Source organism: Lagenorhynchus albirostris, chromosome 15 (genome assembly GCF_949774975.1).
Source record: "Lagenorhynchus albirostris chromosome 15, mLagAlb1.1, whole genome shotgun sequence".
Classification (NCBI taxonomy): Eukaryota; Metazoa; Chordata; class Mammalia; order Artiodactyla; family Delphinidae; genus Lagenorhynchus; species Lagenorhynchus albirostris.
In genome coordinates, this window is record NC_083109.1 from 51,990,506 (window position 1) to 52,011,984 (window position 21,479).

The window sequence follows — 21,479 nt, forward strand, 5'->3', positions numbered from 1 at the left end:
TTGGTTGCATTGTTTAACCCATTCACCTTTAATATTAATGTCTGCCATTTAACTTTGTTTTCTATGTGTCTTTTGTGTGTCTTTAATGCTCTCTTTTGCATTTATTGTATATTTTCTAAAGTAGCATTTTAACCCCAGTAATTTTTTTCACTATATTTTTTGGATTTTTTTAGTGGTTGCTCTAGGTTTTACCATATACATTTTAACTTATCAACATCAGCTTCAGATTTATACTAACTTAATTCGCGTGATATAAAGAAATGCTTCTCGGGACTTCCCTGGTGGTCCAGCGGTTAAAACTCCATTCTCCCGGTGCAGGGGGCCTGGGTTCGATTTCTGGTCAGGGAACTAGATCCCTCATGCTGCCATTAAAGTATCCCGCATGCTGCAGCGAAGATCCCACGTGCTGCAACTAAGACCCAGCACAGCCAAATAAAAAAATAATAAGCAAATATTTAAAAAATAAATAAAGAAAAGCTTCTCCTATATAGCTCTATTCCCTTTCCCCATTTTAAGCATTATTTGTGTATTATCAGTTCACATATTATATCAATATTATAAACTCAACAATACATTCTTAAATTATTACCTTACCATCTGTGGTCATTTCCTTAGCCCATTACAGCTCTACTCACACCCAACTCCTTTGTGCTGTTATTGGCAAATCTATTACACATATGTTACATTTCTTTGTGCTATAGACCCAACAATACACTACCTACATATTATTTTATCCAGTTGCTTTCAAAATCACTTAAGAGAGTAAAGGAGAAAAAAAAACACTTATCTTTTATAATTACCTACTTTTATCAGCACTCTTTGTTTGTGTGGATTTTAATTGCCATCTGGGGTCACTTGCTTTCAGCCTGAAGGAATTCCTTTAGTATTTTTTGTAGAGCAGTTCTGCTTTTTTTTGAAAGCTTTGCTCGATATAGGATCTTTGATTTACATTTTCCTTCCTGGGCATTTTTCACTTAAAATTTTTTTTTTTTGACTGCGTTGGGTCTTTGTTGCTGTGTGCGGGCTTTCTCTAGTTGCAGTGAGTGGGGGCTACTCTTCCTTGTGAGGCACAGACTTCTCATTGCGGTGGCTTCTCGTTGCGGACCACGGGCTCTAGGCGCGCGGGCTTCAGTAGTTGTGGCGCACGGGCTCAGTAGTTGTGGTGCACGCACTTAGTTGCTCCACGGCATGTGGGATCTTCCCGGACCAGGGCTTGAACCCGTGTCCCCTGCATTGGCTGGGGGATTCTTAACCACTGAGCCAGGGAAGCCTTAAATTGTTTATTGTTATTTGTGAGATTTCTTTAAATGTTGACTTCATAGCAAATTGTTGAACCATATTTTTTGAGCATGTCAGACACCCTTTCACAAATACTACAACTAGCTTTCCCTAGTTTATACTTTTCAGTTTTGCTTATTTTTGGATATATTTTAATTTCATATAATTATAACCAGAAAGTGCTGCATTTTCTTCCAGTTCTCTTAGGCTTTTCTTCCCCATTCTTTCATTACTTAAATATTTAGCTATATTTTCTTCTAGTTGTTTTTGGGTTTTGCAGATTAAATCGATAAATTGTATTTATGGTTCTAATTTCATTTCTTCATATATTTACAAAATTGCTCCAGTTACTTTTTAATAACCTTTCCATACTTCACTGTTTGTAACACCACTTTTATCATTTGTAAAATGCTGATCATTGTATCTAATATGCATTGGGAACTTAATATGTGCTAGCCAGTTGGCCGAGACTTTTCTCTTCATATCTATTTTAATATTGCAGCCATGGGGTATCATTATCATCCCCACTCAAGGACATCCCTGGGTTTAAGGAGATTAAGTGACTGTCTCAAGGTCCCACAGTTAGGACATGGTGGAATCAGGTTTCCGACATATCCAGCTCCATGACCAAGTCCATCCTCTGAATGCCTCTGTAAATTCATATAGAGATGAATAGATGTAGATATATAAATATAGGTATAGAGAGATATAGATATATTTTTAGATTCTCTGTTCTGATACACTGATATGAGCTTTTATTATTGGGCTAATACCATGCTATTTTAGCTTGAGGCTTTTTAAAAAGTTTATAATACTTCACAATATCTGGTAGATTATTCTTGCAAAACTATGCCAAGATGCATGTATAGAAATGTTTATTATTGTAAAACTAAATAGATATAACACTTGGAAATACCCCAAGTGTCCATCTAAAGGGGAGCAATTCAGTAAATTATGATCCATCCTTATGGAATCCAGTACAGCCACTCAAAGACTGTAGTAGATTTGTAAGTTCTGATGTGCAAAGAATTCCCAAGATATAACTTAAGGAGTGTTTTACAAACTCATCTCTTTAGTGTAGATGAAAATAAAGGATTATATTGGCATAAACATTTTAGGAGAGATACCCCAAACCTCTTCATCAGTTCCACCTTTTCATGTTAATACATACGGACTTAACCTTGTTTCTAAAGGAAATGTATACCATTTATTTTTCAAAATAATTGAAATAATTTGAAATATTTTTCAAAATATTTTATCAAAATAAGTAATAAAGAACCTCCCCACCAGTCTATTTAGTTGACATATTATTTTATTTAAATAGCTGTGATTGATGAACATTTAGGTTGTCCAGTGTTTTTTAGTTTAGTTTTGTTTTTTTAATTTATTTTTGGCTGCTTTGGGTCTTCGGTGCTGCACACGGGCTTTCTCTAGTTGCAGTGAGCGGGGGCTACTCTTCATTGCAGTACGCGGGCTTCTCATTGCAGTGGCTTCTCTTGTTGTGGCGCATGGGCTCTAGGTGCGTGGGCTTCAGTAGTCATGGCATGCGGGCTCAGTAGTTGGGGCGCACGGGCTTAGTTGCTTTGTGGCATGTGGGATCTTCCAGGACCAGGGCTCGAACCCATGTCCCCTGCATCGCCAGGTGGATTCTTAACCACTGTGCCACCATAGAAGCCCCTTGTCCAGTGTTTTATCATTACAAATGTGCTGTGTAAGACATCCTTGTGTCTGTACCTTTGCTTACATTTGCGAGAATATCCTATCTGACCACACTATCTTCATTTCTGAGTTGTTTATATTTATCCTTTTTACTAGAATGTAATCTCCACGAGGACAAGGATTTTAATCTTTTCTATTATTGTTTGGCAAATATTTAGTCCCCACTCACTTCCCCTTGGGGTAACATATAATTTCCTGTTCTGTTGACTTTGAACTTGGCTGTGTGACTTTCCTTAGCAAAATGTGAGTAGTCAAAACATGAGACCTTAAATCTGCTTGTGCAGCTTGGTTTGGCTCTTGCGCTGCCATGATTACCACAAGAAGGACTTCACCAAGTAGCTGCTGCCCCTTTAGTCCAGGTTTCAGAACGTGACACGAGAATCAGACCTCAATCCAACCTGAAGTCTAGGGTGAAGCAGAGCCACCTCAACCAACCTGTAGACCCAGGAGTGAGAAAAACAAATGCTTACTATAATCAACTGAGTTTTGGGATATCTTCCCTAAGTACCACTGCAGCAATAACTGACTAATTCAGTACAGAGATGTGGAGAGTATCGTAACAAAAGCCTAAAATATGTGGCATTGGTCTTAGGATCAAAGAAATTGTTTTTTTGGCCACAACGTGCATCTTGTGGGCTCTTATTTCCCTAACCAGGCATTGAACCTGGGTCCTCAGCAGTGAAATCGCGGAGTCCTAACCACTGGACCTCCAGAGAAGTCCTTATTTCCTTGTCCTATTGCATTTGCTAGAACTTCCAGTAGGTGTTGAATAGGAGTGGTGAGAGGGGATATCCTTGTTCCTGATCTTTCTTATTCCTGATCTTAGTGGGAAGGCGTCTAGTTTCTGACCATTAATTATGATGTTGGCTCTAAGTTTTTATACATGTTCTTTATCAAGTTGAGGAAGTTTCCCTCTATTTTTAGTTTGCTGAGGGTTTTTATCACAAATGGGTGTTGGATTTTGTCAAATGCTTTTTCTACAGCTGATCTGATTATAAAATTTTTCTTCTTTTTTTTTTTTTAATGTTCATTGCTTTTGAAATGTTGAACCAGACTTGCATACCTGGAATAAATTTCATTTGATCATCATAGATAATTCTTTTTATACACTATTGGATTCAAGTTGATAATATTTTGTTGAGAATTTTGGTGTGAATATCCGTGAGAGATATTAGCTGTAGTTTTCCTTTCTTGTAATGGCTTTGTCTGGTTTTGGTATTTGGGTAATGCTGGACTCACAGAATGAATTAGGACGTGTTCCTTTTGCTTGTATTTTCTGGAAGAGATGGTAGAGAATTGTCATAATTTCTTCCTTAAACATTTTATAGCATTCATAATGAAACCATCTGTGCCCAGTGCTGTTTTGGAAGGTTATTAATTATTCAGTTTCTTTAATATGGGCCTATTCTGATTATTTTTTCTTGAGTGAGTTTTGGTAGATTGTGTCCTTCAAGGAATTGGTCCATTTCCTCTAGGTTATCAAATTTATAGGCATAGAGTTATTCATAATATTCCTTTATTATCATTTTCTTGCCCACAGGATTCATAGTGATGGCCCCCTTTTTTCATTTCTGATAATAGTAATTTGTGCCTTCTCCTTTTGTTAGTTAGCCTGGCTAGAGGTTTATCAATTGTATTGATCTTTTCAAAGAACCAGCTTTTGATTTTGTTGATTTTTCTCTGTTGATCTTGTTGATTTTCTCTATTGATTTCCTACTTTTAATTTCTTTGATTTCTTTTCTAATTTTTATTTTACCTTTTCTTCTGTTTGGATTTAATTTCCTCTTTTGTAGATCATAAGGTAGAAACTTAGATGATTGATTTTAGATATTTATTCTTTTCTAATATATGTATCCAATGCTATAAATTTCCCTCTAAGCATTGCTTTCACTGCATCCCAAAATTTTCATAAGTTTTATTTCCATTTTCATTTACTTTAAAATATTTTAAATTTTTTCTTGAGACTTCTTCTTTGACCCGTTTGTTACTTAGATGTGTGTTGTTAAATCTCCAAATATTTTGGGATTTTTCAGCCAACTTTGTTATTAACTTCTAGTTTAGTTTAATCTCACTGTGATCTGAGAACATATTTTGTGATTTCTATTCTTTTAAATTTGCTGAGGTGTGTTCCATGGCCCAGATGTGGTCTATCTTGGTGATGCTTCATGTGAGTTTGAAAAGAATGTGTATTCTGCTGTTGTTGGGTGAAATATTCTATATATGTTTAGTGAAGTGTTGGAATTGGAGGTGAAGCTGGAGTGGGCTCGAGAGAGTGGAGGGGATGAGACTCACCCTGATGACTAAGGTTAATGAAAACCATTATTTTTATTAGCTTTATCATATGCCACCCTATTTATCCAACCATTTAGGTCATTTCTAATTTTTTCAGCATTATGATGTTGTGATACCTCCCCTTGTACATAGAAGATGAATTGCTGGGTCAAGGAGTAATAGTTTTAACATTCTTGTCACAGTAAATGGATGCTGCTGTCATCCCTCTTCTGCCAAGCCAAACATTTACACACACACACACACACACACACACACACAAAACCTGCTCATTTAATGCACCTAAAATGGTATCTTGTTCTTTCAATATATAATTCTTAGATTACTATTAAGGCCAAACGTTCTTTCATATATTTCTTTTAGCCACTCATGTTTATCTGAAGATTATCTGTTCATGTCTTATTACTAGAACATCCCTTCGCTGCTCCCTTCCTCCCCCATCTCATCTTTCTGGTCTCAGTTTAAATGTCACTTCCCCAGAAGTCCTCCCTAGAAAACCCACCGGTATCACTCCTAGCAGCCTTTCCTTCCTAGCACTTGTGTGTAGCTGCATACCTGTTTTTGAGATTTACTGAATTTCTGCCCCCACCGGCACCCCACACCCTGGGAAACTCCATGGGTTTGTTGCTCCCCATTACAACCCAGGGCCTGGTGCCAAGGCTTTAGAGGATGTGTGCTTTAGATTTATAGCTGCTGTAGGAATAGGATCTTTGGTCCTTCATATTTTCTAACTGGACTTTGCTGCTCTACTGGAAAACCATTCATTGTTGTGTTTACTTTTTCTCATTAGCTGTTGTCAGGCTCCTTATCAAGCACTTACTTGTCCAACAGCTTCTCGGGGTGCCCTCCCAGGGACCTCGACCTTGCACACTTTACTGGCGGGGCACGGAAGACACTTGCTGGGTGTAGGGAGGGGGTTTGGGTCACGGGAGTATCACCAACCCAAACATCTTGGGGACCTTGTGGCCTGACTGTTGGGCAGGGAACAGGACCATCTTGCCCCCGGGACCTCACCCTCTCCTGTCACTGCCCGGCAGCCATTTAGCCTTTTAAGTTTTCTGGGTGCACAGGTGGGTCCCTCTGCACAATAACTGGGTGGACTCTGGCCAGACTTGCAAAGGAATAAGAGAATAATGCTGGCAGCCAGTTTTGTCCCTTATTTTAAAGGATACAGTAGGCTTGAAAGACAACATTGATAAAGGCTGTTTTAGTGTGGCTTTAAATGTTGGGGTTTCTTTTTCTATCTTTAATTAGGACTCAGGACTGAATTGTATCATAAAATGTCCTTTTAGCATGCTCTGTACAACAACAAAGCTTAAGAACCACATATTTTAACAAAAAAGAGCAATAGGCATAAAGGAAGAAACAAAACTACTATTTGTAGATGGTATAATTTTTAACCACAAATTTTAACAGAACTGAGAAATTACAAAATTACTGAACATTACATTCAGAGAAGTGGCTAGTTTTGCAAATATATAATTAAAAATAACTTTCCTATGTAAGAGCAATAACCAACTAGAAAAATATAATGAAAAAAACTATTTACAGTAACAAAATTGTGTAGAACTTACATGAAGAAAATTAGAAAAACTTAGGAATACTCTAATCAATGGAAAGATATGTTTCTGGATAGGAAACAAAATTTGTAAAGGTAATTTTCCCCCAATAGTACTGATATATAGGATTTTAACCTATTCCAATCAAAATACCAATGTAAAACCTTAGGAAATCTAAGAATAGCAAGACTGATCAAGAATCCTTAAAATGACGCACCACAGGATCGGTCCCATGAAGGCACCGCTGGCCCTGCCTCTGGCAGACAAGTCAAGAGTCTGGGTATCAGGAGGCCAAAGAGAACAAATATCCACTACAATGAGGACACTGGAACCCTGTCTCCTGAGGGGTAATGTGAGCTAGCTATTGGAGACATAATTTCTAAAAGTAAAACAGTTTGCTTGTGAGGTAGTGACCACCCATTGCCAAAGGTCTGATGGGAAATACGCATATGGCAAGTTTACTGACCAGCCATGGATCCAAGCCAACGTCCTCCTCCTCCTCTTGCGGTTTCCTTCCTAGCAGGTTTTCTTCTAGACTCAACAGAGGGGCAAGATTCTAAAGAGCTTTTCCAGGAGCGGGGCTGGGTGGCCAGGCCTGAGCGACCCAAACTTCTTTTGGCAAGGGAAAGGCATGAGAGCCGTGTGAGCAATTAATTGCGGAACAAAATACAGTGAGAACAGCAGACACTTTTAAATAATGCTCTGAAAAGGATTTCTGTAAAACAGTCACTTTTCACCACAAACTGCAAATGTTATTGAAATTCATCATTAGATCACATACAAATGACAGAGTAAGTCCTTAACATTCACTTGCTGTATTTTCCTAAATTCCAAAGTAAACAACCCCTTTCAACTCTCAGGCTTTAAGGGTATCCTTAGAGGGTTATATGAGTTGCTAGTAGAAGCTGTTGACCTAACAAATCAGTAGTTTGGTTCTTTTAGGGGAACACAGTTCCAGATAAGGACGTTTACATTATTTCTCAAGTGTGAATTCCTATGTGGGGGAAAAGCTGGATATACTTTCAGGACACTCATCACTCTTCACCTTGAAGGTAAGCATCCCCCAGACTTATATTTCAAAGCATTTTTCAGGGAAGGGGTCTGTGACCTGTACATTGTTATACAAGTTCACAAAAGCTCGAGTCCAAAAAGCCTGGTTGCTAACTGAGGTATAGCCCTTGAGGATGTTTTTGTTTTTGTTTTCTTCCCCCCTGTGAATTTTCTAAAAACTTGAGGTTTCAGCAAACATGGGTATTTATCCAATTTTGGCTATAATGAGGTTTTCTTATCTGTATCTTTTCAGATAGCCTGGGAATTCAGAATTCCTTAAGGAATATTTCAGGTTGAGGCAGGACCATCAGACCTTTCCCGATCCCACTTCTGTTTTCGGATCTTACATGCTGAATGGGTTTTTTCATGCCGGGTACAGTTTGACAGCCGACCAAACCTCCTCCCACACTTTGTACAACCATATGGCCTCTCAGCCTCGTGACTCTGCAGATGAATCACAAATTCTTCGTTTCCTGGGAAGGTTTTCCCACATTCTGGACACTTAAATATCTTCTCCCTTATATGGATTCCCTCATGGCGACTCCGATGAGAATTCTGACGAAAGTTTTTCCCACACTGAGAACATGAATAAGGTTTCTCTCCTGTATGGATTCGCTCATGTTTATTAAGGTTTGTTTTATGATTGAAGCTTTTCCCACAGTGACTACAGTCATAGGGTTTTTCTCCAGTGTGAGTCCTCTGGTGGGAAATAAGGTAAGAACTTTCATTAAACTGTTTCCCACACAGTGGACAAGTATACCATCTTCTTGTTCTCCGATTTCTGGTAAGTGCGATAACACTGATATCCACATATTTTGAGAGTTCCTCTAGTGGAGTATCATTTTCGATGGTAACTAAAAGATTTTTCATTTTCCTTTCCTTTGGAATGCATGTATTTAGTCCTTCCTCTTTCTGGCAATCTGGAGGTTGCTCAGAGACCACGGAGCAATCAATTTCATCACAATCTGAAGACTTTTCTCTCTGTTCTTCATTCTCTACAGGTTCTTTCTGAAGATCTTCACCCTCAGGATTACTGTCACTGACTGTTGAAACAGAGAGAGAATTTAATAACTTTTGAGGGCTATGATACCAGGCAGGAAAAAACAAGTCAGATTTCTCATGAAACAATAACCTTGAAAGTCAGAAATTTGAGGACTGGCTGATAATTGCCATCAACACTTTTCTACCCTTAATGAGGGTGGGATACATGACTGATAAATCTTTGCATACCCCATAAAGCAAGCACACAGTCCTCTTTTTACTTTTCTTTAAAAATTGGAATGAGTGGGACTACATTAAAATATTTCATTTGTTTGTTTTCTGAATAAGCACCAACTACTCATTCAACAAGTTCATACTGACCTTATATTCTGTGTAGAGCACTGAGCTAATAAGGACCAGGGGATGAAGGACATAAATACTAAAGGGTACTACTTGTAATCTTTAGGAGGCTAGTAAGTGAATGGTAAGATGAGTTACTTCTAGGTTTTCACTACATTAAATATTAAAATATTATAGTATTAGGTAATATTATAATATCCAATATAGTGAAAAACTGGAAAAATTCAAATGACCACAACTAAAGAAGGTACAGCAAATTCACACAATGGATTATTATTTGGACACTAAAGGATTACTACAATTGATAAAATGAAACTATGTTAGAAGTCAATAGTTGTCATTTTGGGGGAGGAAGGAGAGCAGTGACTGAGCAGGGGGCACAGAGGGATTTCTGGGCTGTTAGGAATAGTCAATTTTGGGTGTGGTTAGATAAATGTGTACATTTTGTGAAAATCTGAGCTGTACACTTAGGATCTGTAGACTTTTCTGCATTTGCATTTCCCAAAAAAAGTCTGTGTAAAATAACAAATTATAAAAACTAGGCAACAAAGTGAAAAAAAAAAAAAGTATGCTCTGAACAGGTGACGTGACAAGGGATTTGTCTAACTCCAGGCAACTTACTGAGATTAAAGTAAAGGATTAAATCAACCACTTAGATAATGTGACTGAACATGAAGCTAGAATATGAATCTCTGCTGGATTTAGCAGTTTCACACCAATAGAATTTTTTCTTTTAAATTACTTCTTTTAATGATTCCCTTAGTATAATGAAAATGCTGGGTCAAAGCACATGCCAATTTTTATCACAGCTCTTGGTATGAACTGTTATACTACTTTCCAAACAAGCTGTACAAATTTCAATACAATCATCAACATGTGGTTATCAATTTTACCTAATCTTGCTGGCAGTAGATATAATTTTCAAATATTTAATAGGTATACAATGGTTTCTCATTGTAGCTTTACTTTGCACTTTGATTACTGCAAACTAGTAATTTATCTATTGGGCTGAGACTTTATCAATCACTACTGATATATTAATGGAAGTCTCCCTCTATAATAACTCCACAACTTAAAACCAGAAAAAAAAATTAGTCTTAAAATCTGATAAATTTCTATTGTTTCCTGGCCATTTTTTTTAAAAAAGGTATTTTTTAAATTAATTTATTTATTTGGCTGCATTGGGTCTTCGTTGCTGTGCACAGGCTTTCTCTTTTTGTGGCGAGCGGGGGCTACTCTTTGTTGCGGTGCACAGGCTTCTCATGGTGGTGGCTTCTCTTTGTTGTGGAGCATGGGCTCTAGGTGCACAGGCTTAGGTGCTCTGCGGCATGTGAGATATCTTCCTGGACCAGGGATTGAACCTGTGTCCCCTGCATAACCAGGTGGATTCTTAACCACTGTGCACCCAGGGAAGTCCTCTAGCCATTCTTTTATGCCTTATTATTACAGTTAACTCTAATACATTTGGAGTTTAGTATCACACTGTTTGTTGTTTGTAACATGTCTAATATTGGTAAAACCAGTCAGAACATCCACTTCTACCTTTTCACAAATTTGACTGAGTGTATTTACAGTATAAATAAATTTGGAGGGCACTGCTATCTTTATTTTACATGATTTTAGTTTTCCAGTTTAGACCTGTTTCTCTCCAATATTTAAGAATCTTCTTTTCTATTTACCAATAAAACATTTCTCTAGCTTACTCCTATCTTACAGTCATTCTGAATGACAGCTCTCATTATTTTGTGTTTATTTAAGAATGCTATTTATTGGGCTTCCCTGGTGGCACAGTGGTTAAGAATCCACCTGCCAGTGCAGGGGACATGGGTTCAAGCCCTGGTCCGGGAAGATCCCACATGCCACGGAGCAACTAAGCCCGTGTGCCACAACTACTGAGGCTGCGCTCTAGAGCCCACAAGCCACAACTACTGAGCCCACGTGCCACAAGACTAGAGCCTGTGCTCCGCAACAAGAGAAGCCACCGCAATGAGAAGCCCGTGCACCGCAAGGAAGAGTAGCCCCCTCTCACCATGACTAGAGAAAGCCCACGCACAGCAATGAAGACCCAACACAGCCAAAAATAAATTTAAAAAAAAGAATGTTATTTATTGATTGTTAAATACTTATTCCTATCAACCTACTTTAAAACTATTAAATATAATAATGTTTTAGTTGATCCTTCTAGATTTTCTAAGTACAAATCATATTTTGGTTCCCTCTCTTTCCAATATTCATTCGTCTCAACCCCTTTTTCTTATCTTCTTGCTTTAGAAAATTAGTTAATGATATTAATAGTGATAGCAGGTTTCTTTATTCTCAGTTTTCAGGAATTATCATCAGCGTTTTATGAATGATTATAAACATTAGGTTATATTAAAGAGCTAAATATCTGTTTTCAGAACAATTAGTTGAAACTCGTAAGATTTTTCTGATTTTTCTGAAAGGGTCAATGAAAATACAGTCGACTTCAACAACACAGGTTTGAACTGTGAAAGTCCACTTATACGCAGAATGTTTTCAACAGTAAGTACTACAGTACTGTGCAATCCAAGGTTGGGTGAATCTGCAGATGCAGAACCATGGATATAGAGGAACAGCGGGTATGGAGGGCTGACTATCAATTATGCATTGATTTTTGACTGCTGGGGGGGTCAGCACCCCTTATCCCTGTGTTGTTCATGGGAAACTGTATTTTACCTTCCTTTACTGTACTAACTTTAAAAATAAAATAATTTTAGTAGCTAATATATTTATATGGCTTAAAAAATCAAAACATGAAAAAGTATACACAGAGAGCATTACTCTCATACCTCTCCATCCATTCTATTCATTCCCCAGACAGGTAGCAGTTTTTATTAATTTCTTTTTGTTTTCCCATTGTTTCTTTAGGCAATACGTTTTCTTTTTCTCCCCATTTCTTACATAAAAGGTAGTACACTATGTATATTTCTGCTACTTGCCTTACTTCAGTCACTATATTCCAGTGCACAGAGATTATCATGGTATGATGTGTGGAAACATACCGTATTCAACCAGCCCCCTGCAGAAACACTTGGATTGTTTTCAACTTCGTTTTTACAAACAATACCACAATGAATAAACCCTGTTTGTACATTATTTTGAATGTGTGCTATTGCTATTATCTGTAATTCAGATTCCCTGAAGTGGGTCTGCTAGATCAAAAGGTAAATGCATCTGTAATATGGGTAATTACAGATTCTCATAAACAGGAACTGTACCATTCTGCATGCCCACCAGCAATATACCCGTCTCCCAACAACCTCACCACCAATGTGTTGTTTCTGATTTCTATAAATCTGATAGATTTTTTTTAAAAAAGGTAACTCAGTAAAGGTTTTATTTGCATTTCTAATTATGAGAAGGGCTGGACATCTTTCATGTATTTTATTTTTAAAATTTCTTTTATTGATTAATTTACTTATTTTTGGCTGCGTTGGGTCTTCATTGCTGCTTGTGGGCTTTCTCTAGTTGCGATGAGCAGGAGCTACTCTTTGTTGCCGTGTGCAGGTTTCTCGTTGCAGTGGCTTCTCTTGTTGCAGAGCACGGGCTCTAGGCGCATGGGTTTCAGTAGTTGTGGCTTGCAGGCTCTAGAACACAGGCTCAGTAGTTGTGGCGCATGGGCTTCGTTGCTCCGCAGCATGTGGGATCTTCCTGGACCAGGGCTCGAACCCATGTTCCCTGCATTGGCAGGCGGTTTCTTAACCACTGTGCCACCAGGGAAGCCCTCTTTCATGTATTTTAGAGTAATTTGTATTTCTGAGAAAATCTGTTGATCTTTCTGTTCCCAATTTCTAGAAATTCTTAATAAATTAGGCTTTTGTCTGATATAAGGTGCAAATATTTACCTCCAATTTACTGCATTTTTTTGCTCAGATATTTTTTATTTTGTCATACAGAAGTTTTAAATTTTTTTTTTTTTTTTTTTTTTTTTTTTGCGGTGCGCAGGCCTCTCACTGTTGTGGCCTCTCCCGTTGCGGAGCACAGGCTCCAGATGCGCAGGGTCAGCGGCCATGGCTCACGGGCCTAGCTGCTCCGCGGCATGTGGGATCTCCCCAGACCGGGGCACGAACCCGTGTCCCCTGCATTGGCAGGCAGATTCTCAACCACTGCGTCACCAGGGAAGCCCAAACATCAGTAATATTTTTAAAATCTACTTCTTTGCCCAACTCGGTCTCAACAGAGAGAACTACCATTTTTGACAATTTCTCTCAATCAACCGAAGCTCTTTAAATACTATTAAATTAACATCCATCTTACTGATCTTGTCTTTAAATTTTTCATATTTTGTTCGAAGATTTCTTGCACTAATTTTGCTTTTAAAACCACTGCATTGAAATATGATTTATCTTGAATATTAAGCTTTTGGCGGCCTCTCAACCACTGCGCCACCAGGGAAGCCCTTAAAATTTTTATGTATTTACTTTATTGATCTTTTCTTTCAAGACTTCTGGATTTTTGAGTCTTAATTAGAAAAGCCTTCCTAGGCCACAGTTATAAAGGAATTCACCCTTTGATCCACTGGGAGTTTTTCTTGGTGTGCAAAACAAGGTATGATTCACCAAATGGCTACTAAGTTGTCACAACACCTTTTATCAAGAAGTCCCTCTTTACCTTGCTGATTGGAGATTCCAACTTTATCACAAACTAAGTCCTCATGTGTATTTGAACCTATTTCTGCACTTTTTTTTTACTTAATTAATTTTGTTATTAATTAGTTTATTTTTGGCTACGTTGGGTCTTCGTTGCTGCGCGTGGGGCTTTCTCTAGTTGCAGAGAGCGGGGGCTACTCTTCGTTGCAGTCTGCGGCCTCTTCATTGCAGTGGCTTCTCTTGTTGCAGAGCACGGGCTCTAGGCGCACGGGCTTCAGTAGTTGTGGCGCATGGGCTTAGTTGCTCTGCAGCATGTGGGATCTTCCCCGACCAGGGATCGAACCCATGTTCCCTGCACTGGCAGGCGGATTCTTAACCACTGCGCCACCAGGGAGGTCCCTGGACTTCTTATTCCATCCCATTGATCTATCTAGTCACATGCCAATACTATATACTGTTTTCATGACAGGCTTTAGAGGCTGCTTTAATACCTGATACGGCTAGAACCCTCCTGCACCACTGCTCTTCTTTTCAATTTTCTCCGTTACTTGTAGTTATTTTTCCATTTGAATTTGAGATCGGACTGCCTACTTCCAGGGGAAAAAATCCTATTGGTTTTGTTAAAGGGATTACATTGAATTCATAAATCAATTTGGGGAGAACTGACCTTTTTTTATGTTAAAATCTTCCCCACCAAGAACATGATACTTCTTTCCATTCATTCAAATCTACTTCTGTGTCCTTTAGAAGTGTTTTAAAGTTTTCCTCACAATTTTTGTGCACTTCTTAAGTTTATTCCTAGGTGTTTAATCTTTTTTGTTCCTACTGTATACCTTCTAAATGATTGTGTTTGCATGAATGATTTCGGTATAATAATTTTACATCTCATTGCCTTACTAAATGCTTATTATCTGGAATAAGCTTTCAGACATTCTCTAGGATTTTCCAGCTACACAATTATATTATATGTAAATAGGTGTAGTTTTATCTTTCTCTTAAGTTCTTATAATACGGCTATTTTCCTTCTCATTTAACTGCACTGGGTAATACCTGAAACAAAATATTAGACAGTAGTAGTGGTAGTGGGCTTCACTGTTGTATTCCTAATTCTAGTGGGAATGCCCCCAGTGTTTCCCATTAAAGATGATGCTGGCTGAAAGGATATGTAGCCCATTAAGGAAGTATCCATTAGTCACTAGTTTGTTAAGTGTTCTTATGAAGAGGTTTGTATTTTGTCAAGTATCTTTTCAATAACTATGAAAATGATCATAGGCTATTTCTTTTTATTTTCAGATGGATAGACTTATAACAAATAGACTTTCTATGACTAAATCATTTTTGTATTCCTGGAATAAATCTTATTTGGTCATTGCAATTTTCATCAGATTGTGATATCTTTGTTACACTAATGTCATAAAAAGAACCTGGAAGTTTTCCTTCTTCTTCTATACTCTGAAAGTTCTCACAGAATTTGAACTGTCAGATTTTTAAAGATTTACAAGAATTTTCTGTGAAACTAAGGCTGGTCCTTTTTCTTGTGTGTGGGACTAGTTTTCTGACAATTTCAGTTTCCTCTATGGAAATTGGTTTATCTATTTGTGTGTAAATCATTCTACTTATTAGTTCCTCTACTTTTTCTATTTTTACCTTATTGATTTCTAAGTTTGTATTTATTAATATTTTGTTCCTGTTTTCCCTTACCTTGCTTTCCTAACTGTAAATCAGAGGCTTAATTAATTTCTGTAAACCAGTATACATTTTTTTATCCCTGCATATTCTTATGAGTACCACTTTAGATTATACCATAGATTCTGATAGTGTTATGCAGAAAAATTATGCGATTTTAATTTGTATTACTCCTTTGACCCAAAGTTACTTAATAGTTTTAAATTTTACTGGTAGAAAAAAATTGTTTTCTCTGATTTCATTATTAATTTCTAGTTGTATTGCATTGTGATAGATCCTAATGTATAATTTCTACTCTTTGGACTCTATTGTGTTTTTGTTGCATAGTATGTAGTCAATTTGTATCAATCTTGGAAAGGTATATTCTCTTACCACAGTAGAGGGCAGAAACAACCATAAGAACTATCTCACTGAGAATTTAAGTGCTCTACCTTTTTGGTTGTTTTCATGTGGTTTACTTGGACTGAAACACAAATTCTGTCTTCCTCTGTCAAGGGCCTTCCTTTTGATTCCTGTCCCCACGAGGTTCATTCCCTTACACTTTTCCCTTTGCAAACCGACCAAATGTTACTATTTCAACTATCAGCTATATGCTGATGACTCCCAAATCTTTACATCCTTACATCTGAGCTCCAATCCCCAATGTCCAAGTGCCCAGAGGATAACCTCATTTTATTTCCTGCCATGGACTGAATCTCATTTAAAATCAAATCCGTGTTCTTCCAAACTCTGCTCCTGGGTCCAAATCCTGCCTTGACTTATCAAAGCTCTTTACAGCTGTAATTTAGAAGCTCTTAGAGAGGAGAAATGGAGCCTTATATATATTTTTAACCTCCTGAATATCAACTCCAAAACCCAACCCTGCCTGAAGGTAAAACAGCATTTATTAAATGTGGTGAATGACTCTAAGCTTAAATCATCAGCTTCAGAGTATGGATAAGGGAGAAGAAAGGAGAGGGTGAGGATTGGGTCTCAGGTCCTCAACGTGCAGGACCAAAGTGTTCCTGGAGTTGGCAACATGCCCAACAGTCAGTCACCCAAAATAAATGCTAGCTTTGCCTAAGACTCAGGAAAAACTCAGTGTAATAAATCTGATCTGTTTATACAGTTTCCTAAAATAAAATATTACATATAATAATCTATGGGAAATTAACCAGGCCTATTATGTACCACCACCCCAACCATACAGGATAAGACAACTACAGAGTTGAGTAATCATTATGTATTTCTGTCACCCTAGGCAACTCACAAAACCTCAGCCTCAGAACCAGTCTTGAAGGCAAGGTAAAAAGTATTAGGCACTCAGCAAAATGATTTTTGAGGGACCCTGGCTCTAGGGTAGCAGTATATTTCTAGGGAAAAACTGAAGCATCTCTAAGCAGCTTACAGAGAAGCTGCTGCCAGATGAGTTCCTATGTAGCACCTGTTAGCCACTACTGGGAAATGAGTACAAATGAAGAAGGTTTCATTCACCAACCATATAGGAAATTTACTGATGAAACTAAGAGAAATGCAGCAAGGAGGCAGTACTGTACTGGGCCAAGACTGTGCTCTGGTGTTAGATTCCCTGAGTCCAAAACCCTGCTCTACTACCTACTGCTGTGTGACCTTTAGCAAATTTCTTAACTTCTCTCTGCTTCAGTTCCATCATCTATGAAATAGTAATGATTCCTATACACCACAGTACTATCATAAGAATTACATGAGATAATAAATGCATGCAAAGTAGTTAGAAGTGTCTAGCACATATTGGCACACAAGTGCTTAATAAGTACCAGATGTTATTTCCATCAAAAGTAGGATATATTTTCTCTTTCACTAGTAGGCTTCACAGCTATTGAACATCAAGAAAAAAAAAAAGACTTAAAAGAATTAGTCATGTGTCCAATAAATACACTGATGTAAAATATATCTGTGGGGAGAATACCACTGGGTGCAGAGATTCAGAAACAGTATACTCGCTTTTCTATCTGTTTAAATATTTGATGTGAGTATATCAACCTCAAGTCTTGCTTACCAAGAGAAGTCCCCTCCTTACTGCCCCCAAGATACAGGGAAAATGGCCACTCACAGCTGGAGAAGGCTCTGCCACATGGAATAAATCAAAAATTAAATGTGCATAAACATGTACTTAGCTGGTGTGAACAATGTCTCAGAAAAGTCTGAGATGAAATAGAACATGCTTTTCCCATAGCCTTCAATCTGAACACACAAGAGACTTGATTTCTTACCCAGTAACATCATCTCCCCAATGCTGTTGTCTTGAATCTCTGAGGTGGGCTGCTGAACAGGATCCAAGCTTACACATTCTTCTTGGGAGTGAAATACATTCAAATCCTCAAAGACCACCAGCTCCTGAAAGAGCAACAGGCCCCCTTCCTCTTAGTAACAGAGGTTCCTTGACAGCCCTGCTGTTAAGAAAGACCAAGATCAGGGAAGGGATGGCAAAAGGGATCTAGAAGTCCCATGCAGACAGGAAAGCCTGGCTCAGAGAGGAGCCAGAGGGAAAAAAAAAAGATGACTGTCCAAGGAGGCAGTGAAGAGCCCCATCTCCCTGCTGACTCCCAAAAGTGGGTTTATATACACGGGAGGGCTGCAAGAGTAGAGAAGGTGATGCACTCAAACAGTGAACAGGAAAACTGAACCCACCTCAGACTCAGCTTTCAAACACAGAGACACTGTCTCCTGTTTCTGCTGGATTCCTTCTCTGGGTAGAAGCTTCACTAAGGGATGAGGTTGCACTGGGGAAAGAGGAAGCTGTAGTTAATAGAAAAGTCAGTGACTCTAATATGGAGACTCTACCCACACCTTGAATCCAGGCTGTCCTCATTCCTTTGGTAGGTAACTCAAGGCTTTTTCTGTTCCTATGAGCCCAGTCAGAGATCAATCCACAAACCACAGGGTCTTGAACCTATATGGGGTCTCTTCACTATGAAAAGGATATTCCCCTAAGCACCTTTTAAAATTCCCATTACTACTAAGGGGAAGGATGGGGAAAGGTAAAGTCTGAAGATGCCCACAGCAAGCACAAAAGTTAACAAAATTCCACATAAGCTGAAGTCAATTCAATAATTCATCCACATTCCTTTATCCTAAAAAGATACTCCCCCTCCCCCAATGTCTGGGTAAAACTGACACTACAGAAAAGATACACACTGTTTATTCTGTGGCTTTACATACACTTAGCAAACCATTCAAGCTCCAGCTTGAGAAAAAAAATACTCCCTCTCCCTGGCACGTTGACTTATTGGAATCAACTCTTTTTTTCCGACACCCACCAACCTAACTTGAATTCATTACTAACAAGGAAGTCTAGCTCAGCCCCCAGTACCATCCCCTTCTCTTCTAGTAAAACAGTATGTGCTTCTTACCTCTGTTCTGAAGATTTGAGCTCACATCCTTCACAATAACCAAGGTCTCCTTGACTTTCTGACTGGGCTGGACTAGGCTTGGCTTGGGCAAGAAGGTGAGGAAGTGCTCCAGAACCAGCTGGTGAATGGTCTTGGGCCCACTAGTAGCATCTCGGAGTAGATCTTGGCCCAGCTTGGAGTTAGGAGGAACTCTCAGTATAAAGGACCTCTTTGGCTTTAGGGGTATAGGAACCACTTTTGCAGCCATCGTGCCTTGAAATCACACACACACTTGTTTCTGCAGAGCTTCAAGAGTCACCTCTTACTGGAGGAAACCTGTCAGTCACGCTGCAGATGAGAGAAACCATGAGTCAGGCTGGAGATGCCTGCACTCCAGTATGTGTCTTGCAAAGTGAGGCCACATGAGATCTAAATCAAAAAGGAAAGATAAACTACGGTAGGGAACTCACAACCGTAAGGAAGATCCCTGACCCGATACTCTTAGCAAGGCCTGAAAGGAATATCCTGAGAATGAAAGCATAAGATGTTCAAACCTCAAGGGCCATCCTCATGAGAAAATGAAGTGCAAACTCCACTGGGAAGAAAGGTTTAACTCATGCTGGTAGAAGAAGCAATGGGCCAGAAGACAGGAAATCCAGGGTCCAATACCGAGGGCATCTGTTTACAAGTCAACTTGGCCACCGAATCTGGCCTCACTGCGTCCCTTGGACCGCAGGTCCCTCGGATGCCCTTCCGGGGGTTGCTGATGGTTCAAGGAGCAAACGCAAGGCCGCATGAGGTGTCTACGTGTGGCCTGCTGACTCCTTTCCGCCCTCAAAGCCCTGTAAGAGCGACAGGGGACATCCCAGTAGGGCCCACCAGGCCAGGCCCGCTCTGCAGCCTCTCCCAGTGGCCAAGGGGCACCTTCGCCGCAAAGCCCAGCTGGTGGCATTGCCTGGGGTGCGCTCCCGGCTACCTATCCGGCCAGGCTTCCCTAGCAACAGACTCTGTTCCGCTCCCCAGAGGCCGCCTCAGCCTGGTTCCCGCCCTCCCGGAGTCCCTCACCTCTTGGGGTTCTGCCGCCCCTGGGCGCTCACTGGGGACAGCCCAAAGACCCAGACTCGGGGAGAGACCGGGAAACTAGGCTCGAGAGGGCAAGCCCACCACTCGCCCTTCGGAATGTCCTCACAGGCTGCCGGCGACTAGTGGCGTGCGCCGCCGTCACTTGGGGAGGACGGCAGGGACGCGGTGCCTTCTGGGAGGCCGGGCGCCTAGGCAGCAGTGACGTCACGCCCGGTGCCCCGTTTCCGGTGCGGAAGCCTGGTCTCCTCGCTTGGAGCGAGCGGTCTGCGCTTGGGAAGGCGAGGCTCGAGGCCGGCCGGCGGAGCTCTCAGGGACGCAGGGAGGTCAGGTTGGCAGCAGCCACTCTCTCTGCGGCTGTACCTGGGAGATGGAAAGCAGAAGGCTGGCTCAAACCCTCCAAGACAGGTTGGCACCACTCCAGGTATGGACGGTTTAGCTGCAAGGGCTACTGGGAAATGTAGTTCGGTGCTAAACAGCCAATGGGAGATCGCCAGGCGCCGCGGTTGGGGCGGAGCAGGGCCGGGGCTCGACCGGAAGCGGGCCGTCTGACGGACCGGAAGGTCTGTGAGAGGCCGACGCAGTTTCCGCCCCAGACCCTTGGGTCTATCAAAAAATTGCGGTGGCGGCGAGGTGGTGGTAGGTTGTGGTTTTTGTCGGTTCTAGGGTCCTGTTACAGCCGTCCCTTTCGGCAGGGGCGGCCCTTCGGTCAGAGCCGGGCGAAGCTCCCCTTCTCTATTGACCAACTTCTACACAGAGGTCTGGACCGGCCATCTTATTTTCTCAGGAATTCTAGCTGTCCATCTCCATTACCGTCCTCAATTCGTCTTTTCTTTCTGCATTGTTCCCATACTCGGTTCATTTTCCAGTGAGGCAGTGATCAGGAATTGGGGCCACACAAGAGCAGGGATTGCCTTATTCTATGTAAACGCCAGCCTCAGGTAGGATGACTAAAGTGAAAATGAGTTGTGTTTATTAACGGTAACTGTAGGTGACTCACTCAGCTGTGATCTAAAACATGTTATAAAGAGAGTAGTGTCAAAACCGTGTGGCAGGGGCTTCCCTGGTGGCGCAGTGGTTAAGAGTCCACCTACTAATGCAGGAGACACGGATTTGAGCCCTGGTCCTGGAAGATCCCACATGCGGCGGAGCACCTAAGCCCGTGTGTCACAGCTACTGAGCCTGCGCTCTAGAGCCCCTGAGCCACAACTACTGAAGTCCTTGTGCCTAGAGGCCGTGCTCCTCAACAAGAGAAGACAGCGCAATGAGAAGCCCACACACCGCAATGAAGCATAGCACCTGCTCAGCACAGCTAGAGAAAGCTCTCGCGCAGCAATGAAGACCCAACACAGCAATCAGTCAATCAATCAATAAAATAAAAAAGAAAGAAAGAAAGAAAAAACTGTGTGGCAACAAAACTTAAAAAACAAAACGAATACCTGTCTTTCCAGACATCAAAATTACAAAAAAAACCCTTCTTTAATCAAAGCAGTGTAGTTTGAACTACACGTGAATAA

The 21,479-nt window shown here is 40.2% G+C and overlaps 1 protein-coding gene across 4 annotated transcripts; it reads right to left on the bottom strand.

Moving 5' to 3' along the window:
• Positions 1–6,752: 6,752 nt before the first annotated feature.
• Positions 6,753–20,249, bottom strand: ZNF200 (zinc finger protein 200). 4 transcript variants are annotated; one of them, XM_060124261.1, is made up of 6 exons: positions 19,948–20,249; positions 18,904–19,230; positions 18,182–18,273; positions 17,764–17,887; positions 17,550–17,617; positions 8,750–8,938 (listed from the first exon to the last, which is right to left on the bottom strand). In XM_060124261.1, exons 2-6 carry the CDS (start codon positions 19,148–19,150, stop codon positions 8,891–8,893), a joined length of 579 nt encoding a protein of 192 aa, XP_059980244.1. In that variant the 5' UTR covers positions 19,151–19,230; positions 19,948–20,249; the 3' UTR covers positions 8,750–8,890. The 4 variants fall into 4 exon arrangements, with proteins under 4 accessions (XP_059980242.1, XP_059980241.1, XP_059980243.1 ...); XM_060124259.1 differs by lacking the exon at positions 17,550–17,617 and having other exon boundaries at positions 6,753–8,938; positions 18,904–19,311; positions 19,948–20,247; XM_060124258.1 differs by lacking the exon at positions 17,550–17,617 and having other exon boundaries at positions 6,753–8,938; positions 19,948–20,246.
• Positions 20,250–21,479: the final 1,230 nt, after the last annotated feature.

Excerpts from the sequence above, each read along its gene's own strand:
- ZNF200 (XM_060124259.1), bottom strand. The coding sequence starts at position 19,150 with ATGGCTGCAAAAGTGGTTCCTATACCCCTAAAGCCAAAGAGGTCCTTT. Across the intron at positions 18,274-18,903 it reads CTCAAATCTTCAGAACAGAG|TGCAACCTCATCCCTTAGTG; the intron begins GTAAGAAGCACA and ends CTCTTTCCCCAG. Across the intron at positions 8,939-17,763 it reads TGGGGAGATGATGTTACTGG|TCAGTGACAGTAATCCTGAG; the intron begins GTAAGAAATCAA and ends CTGTTTCAACAG.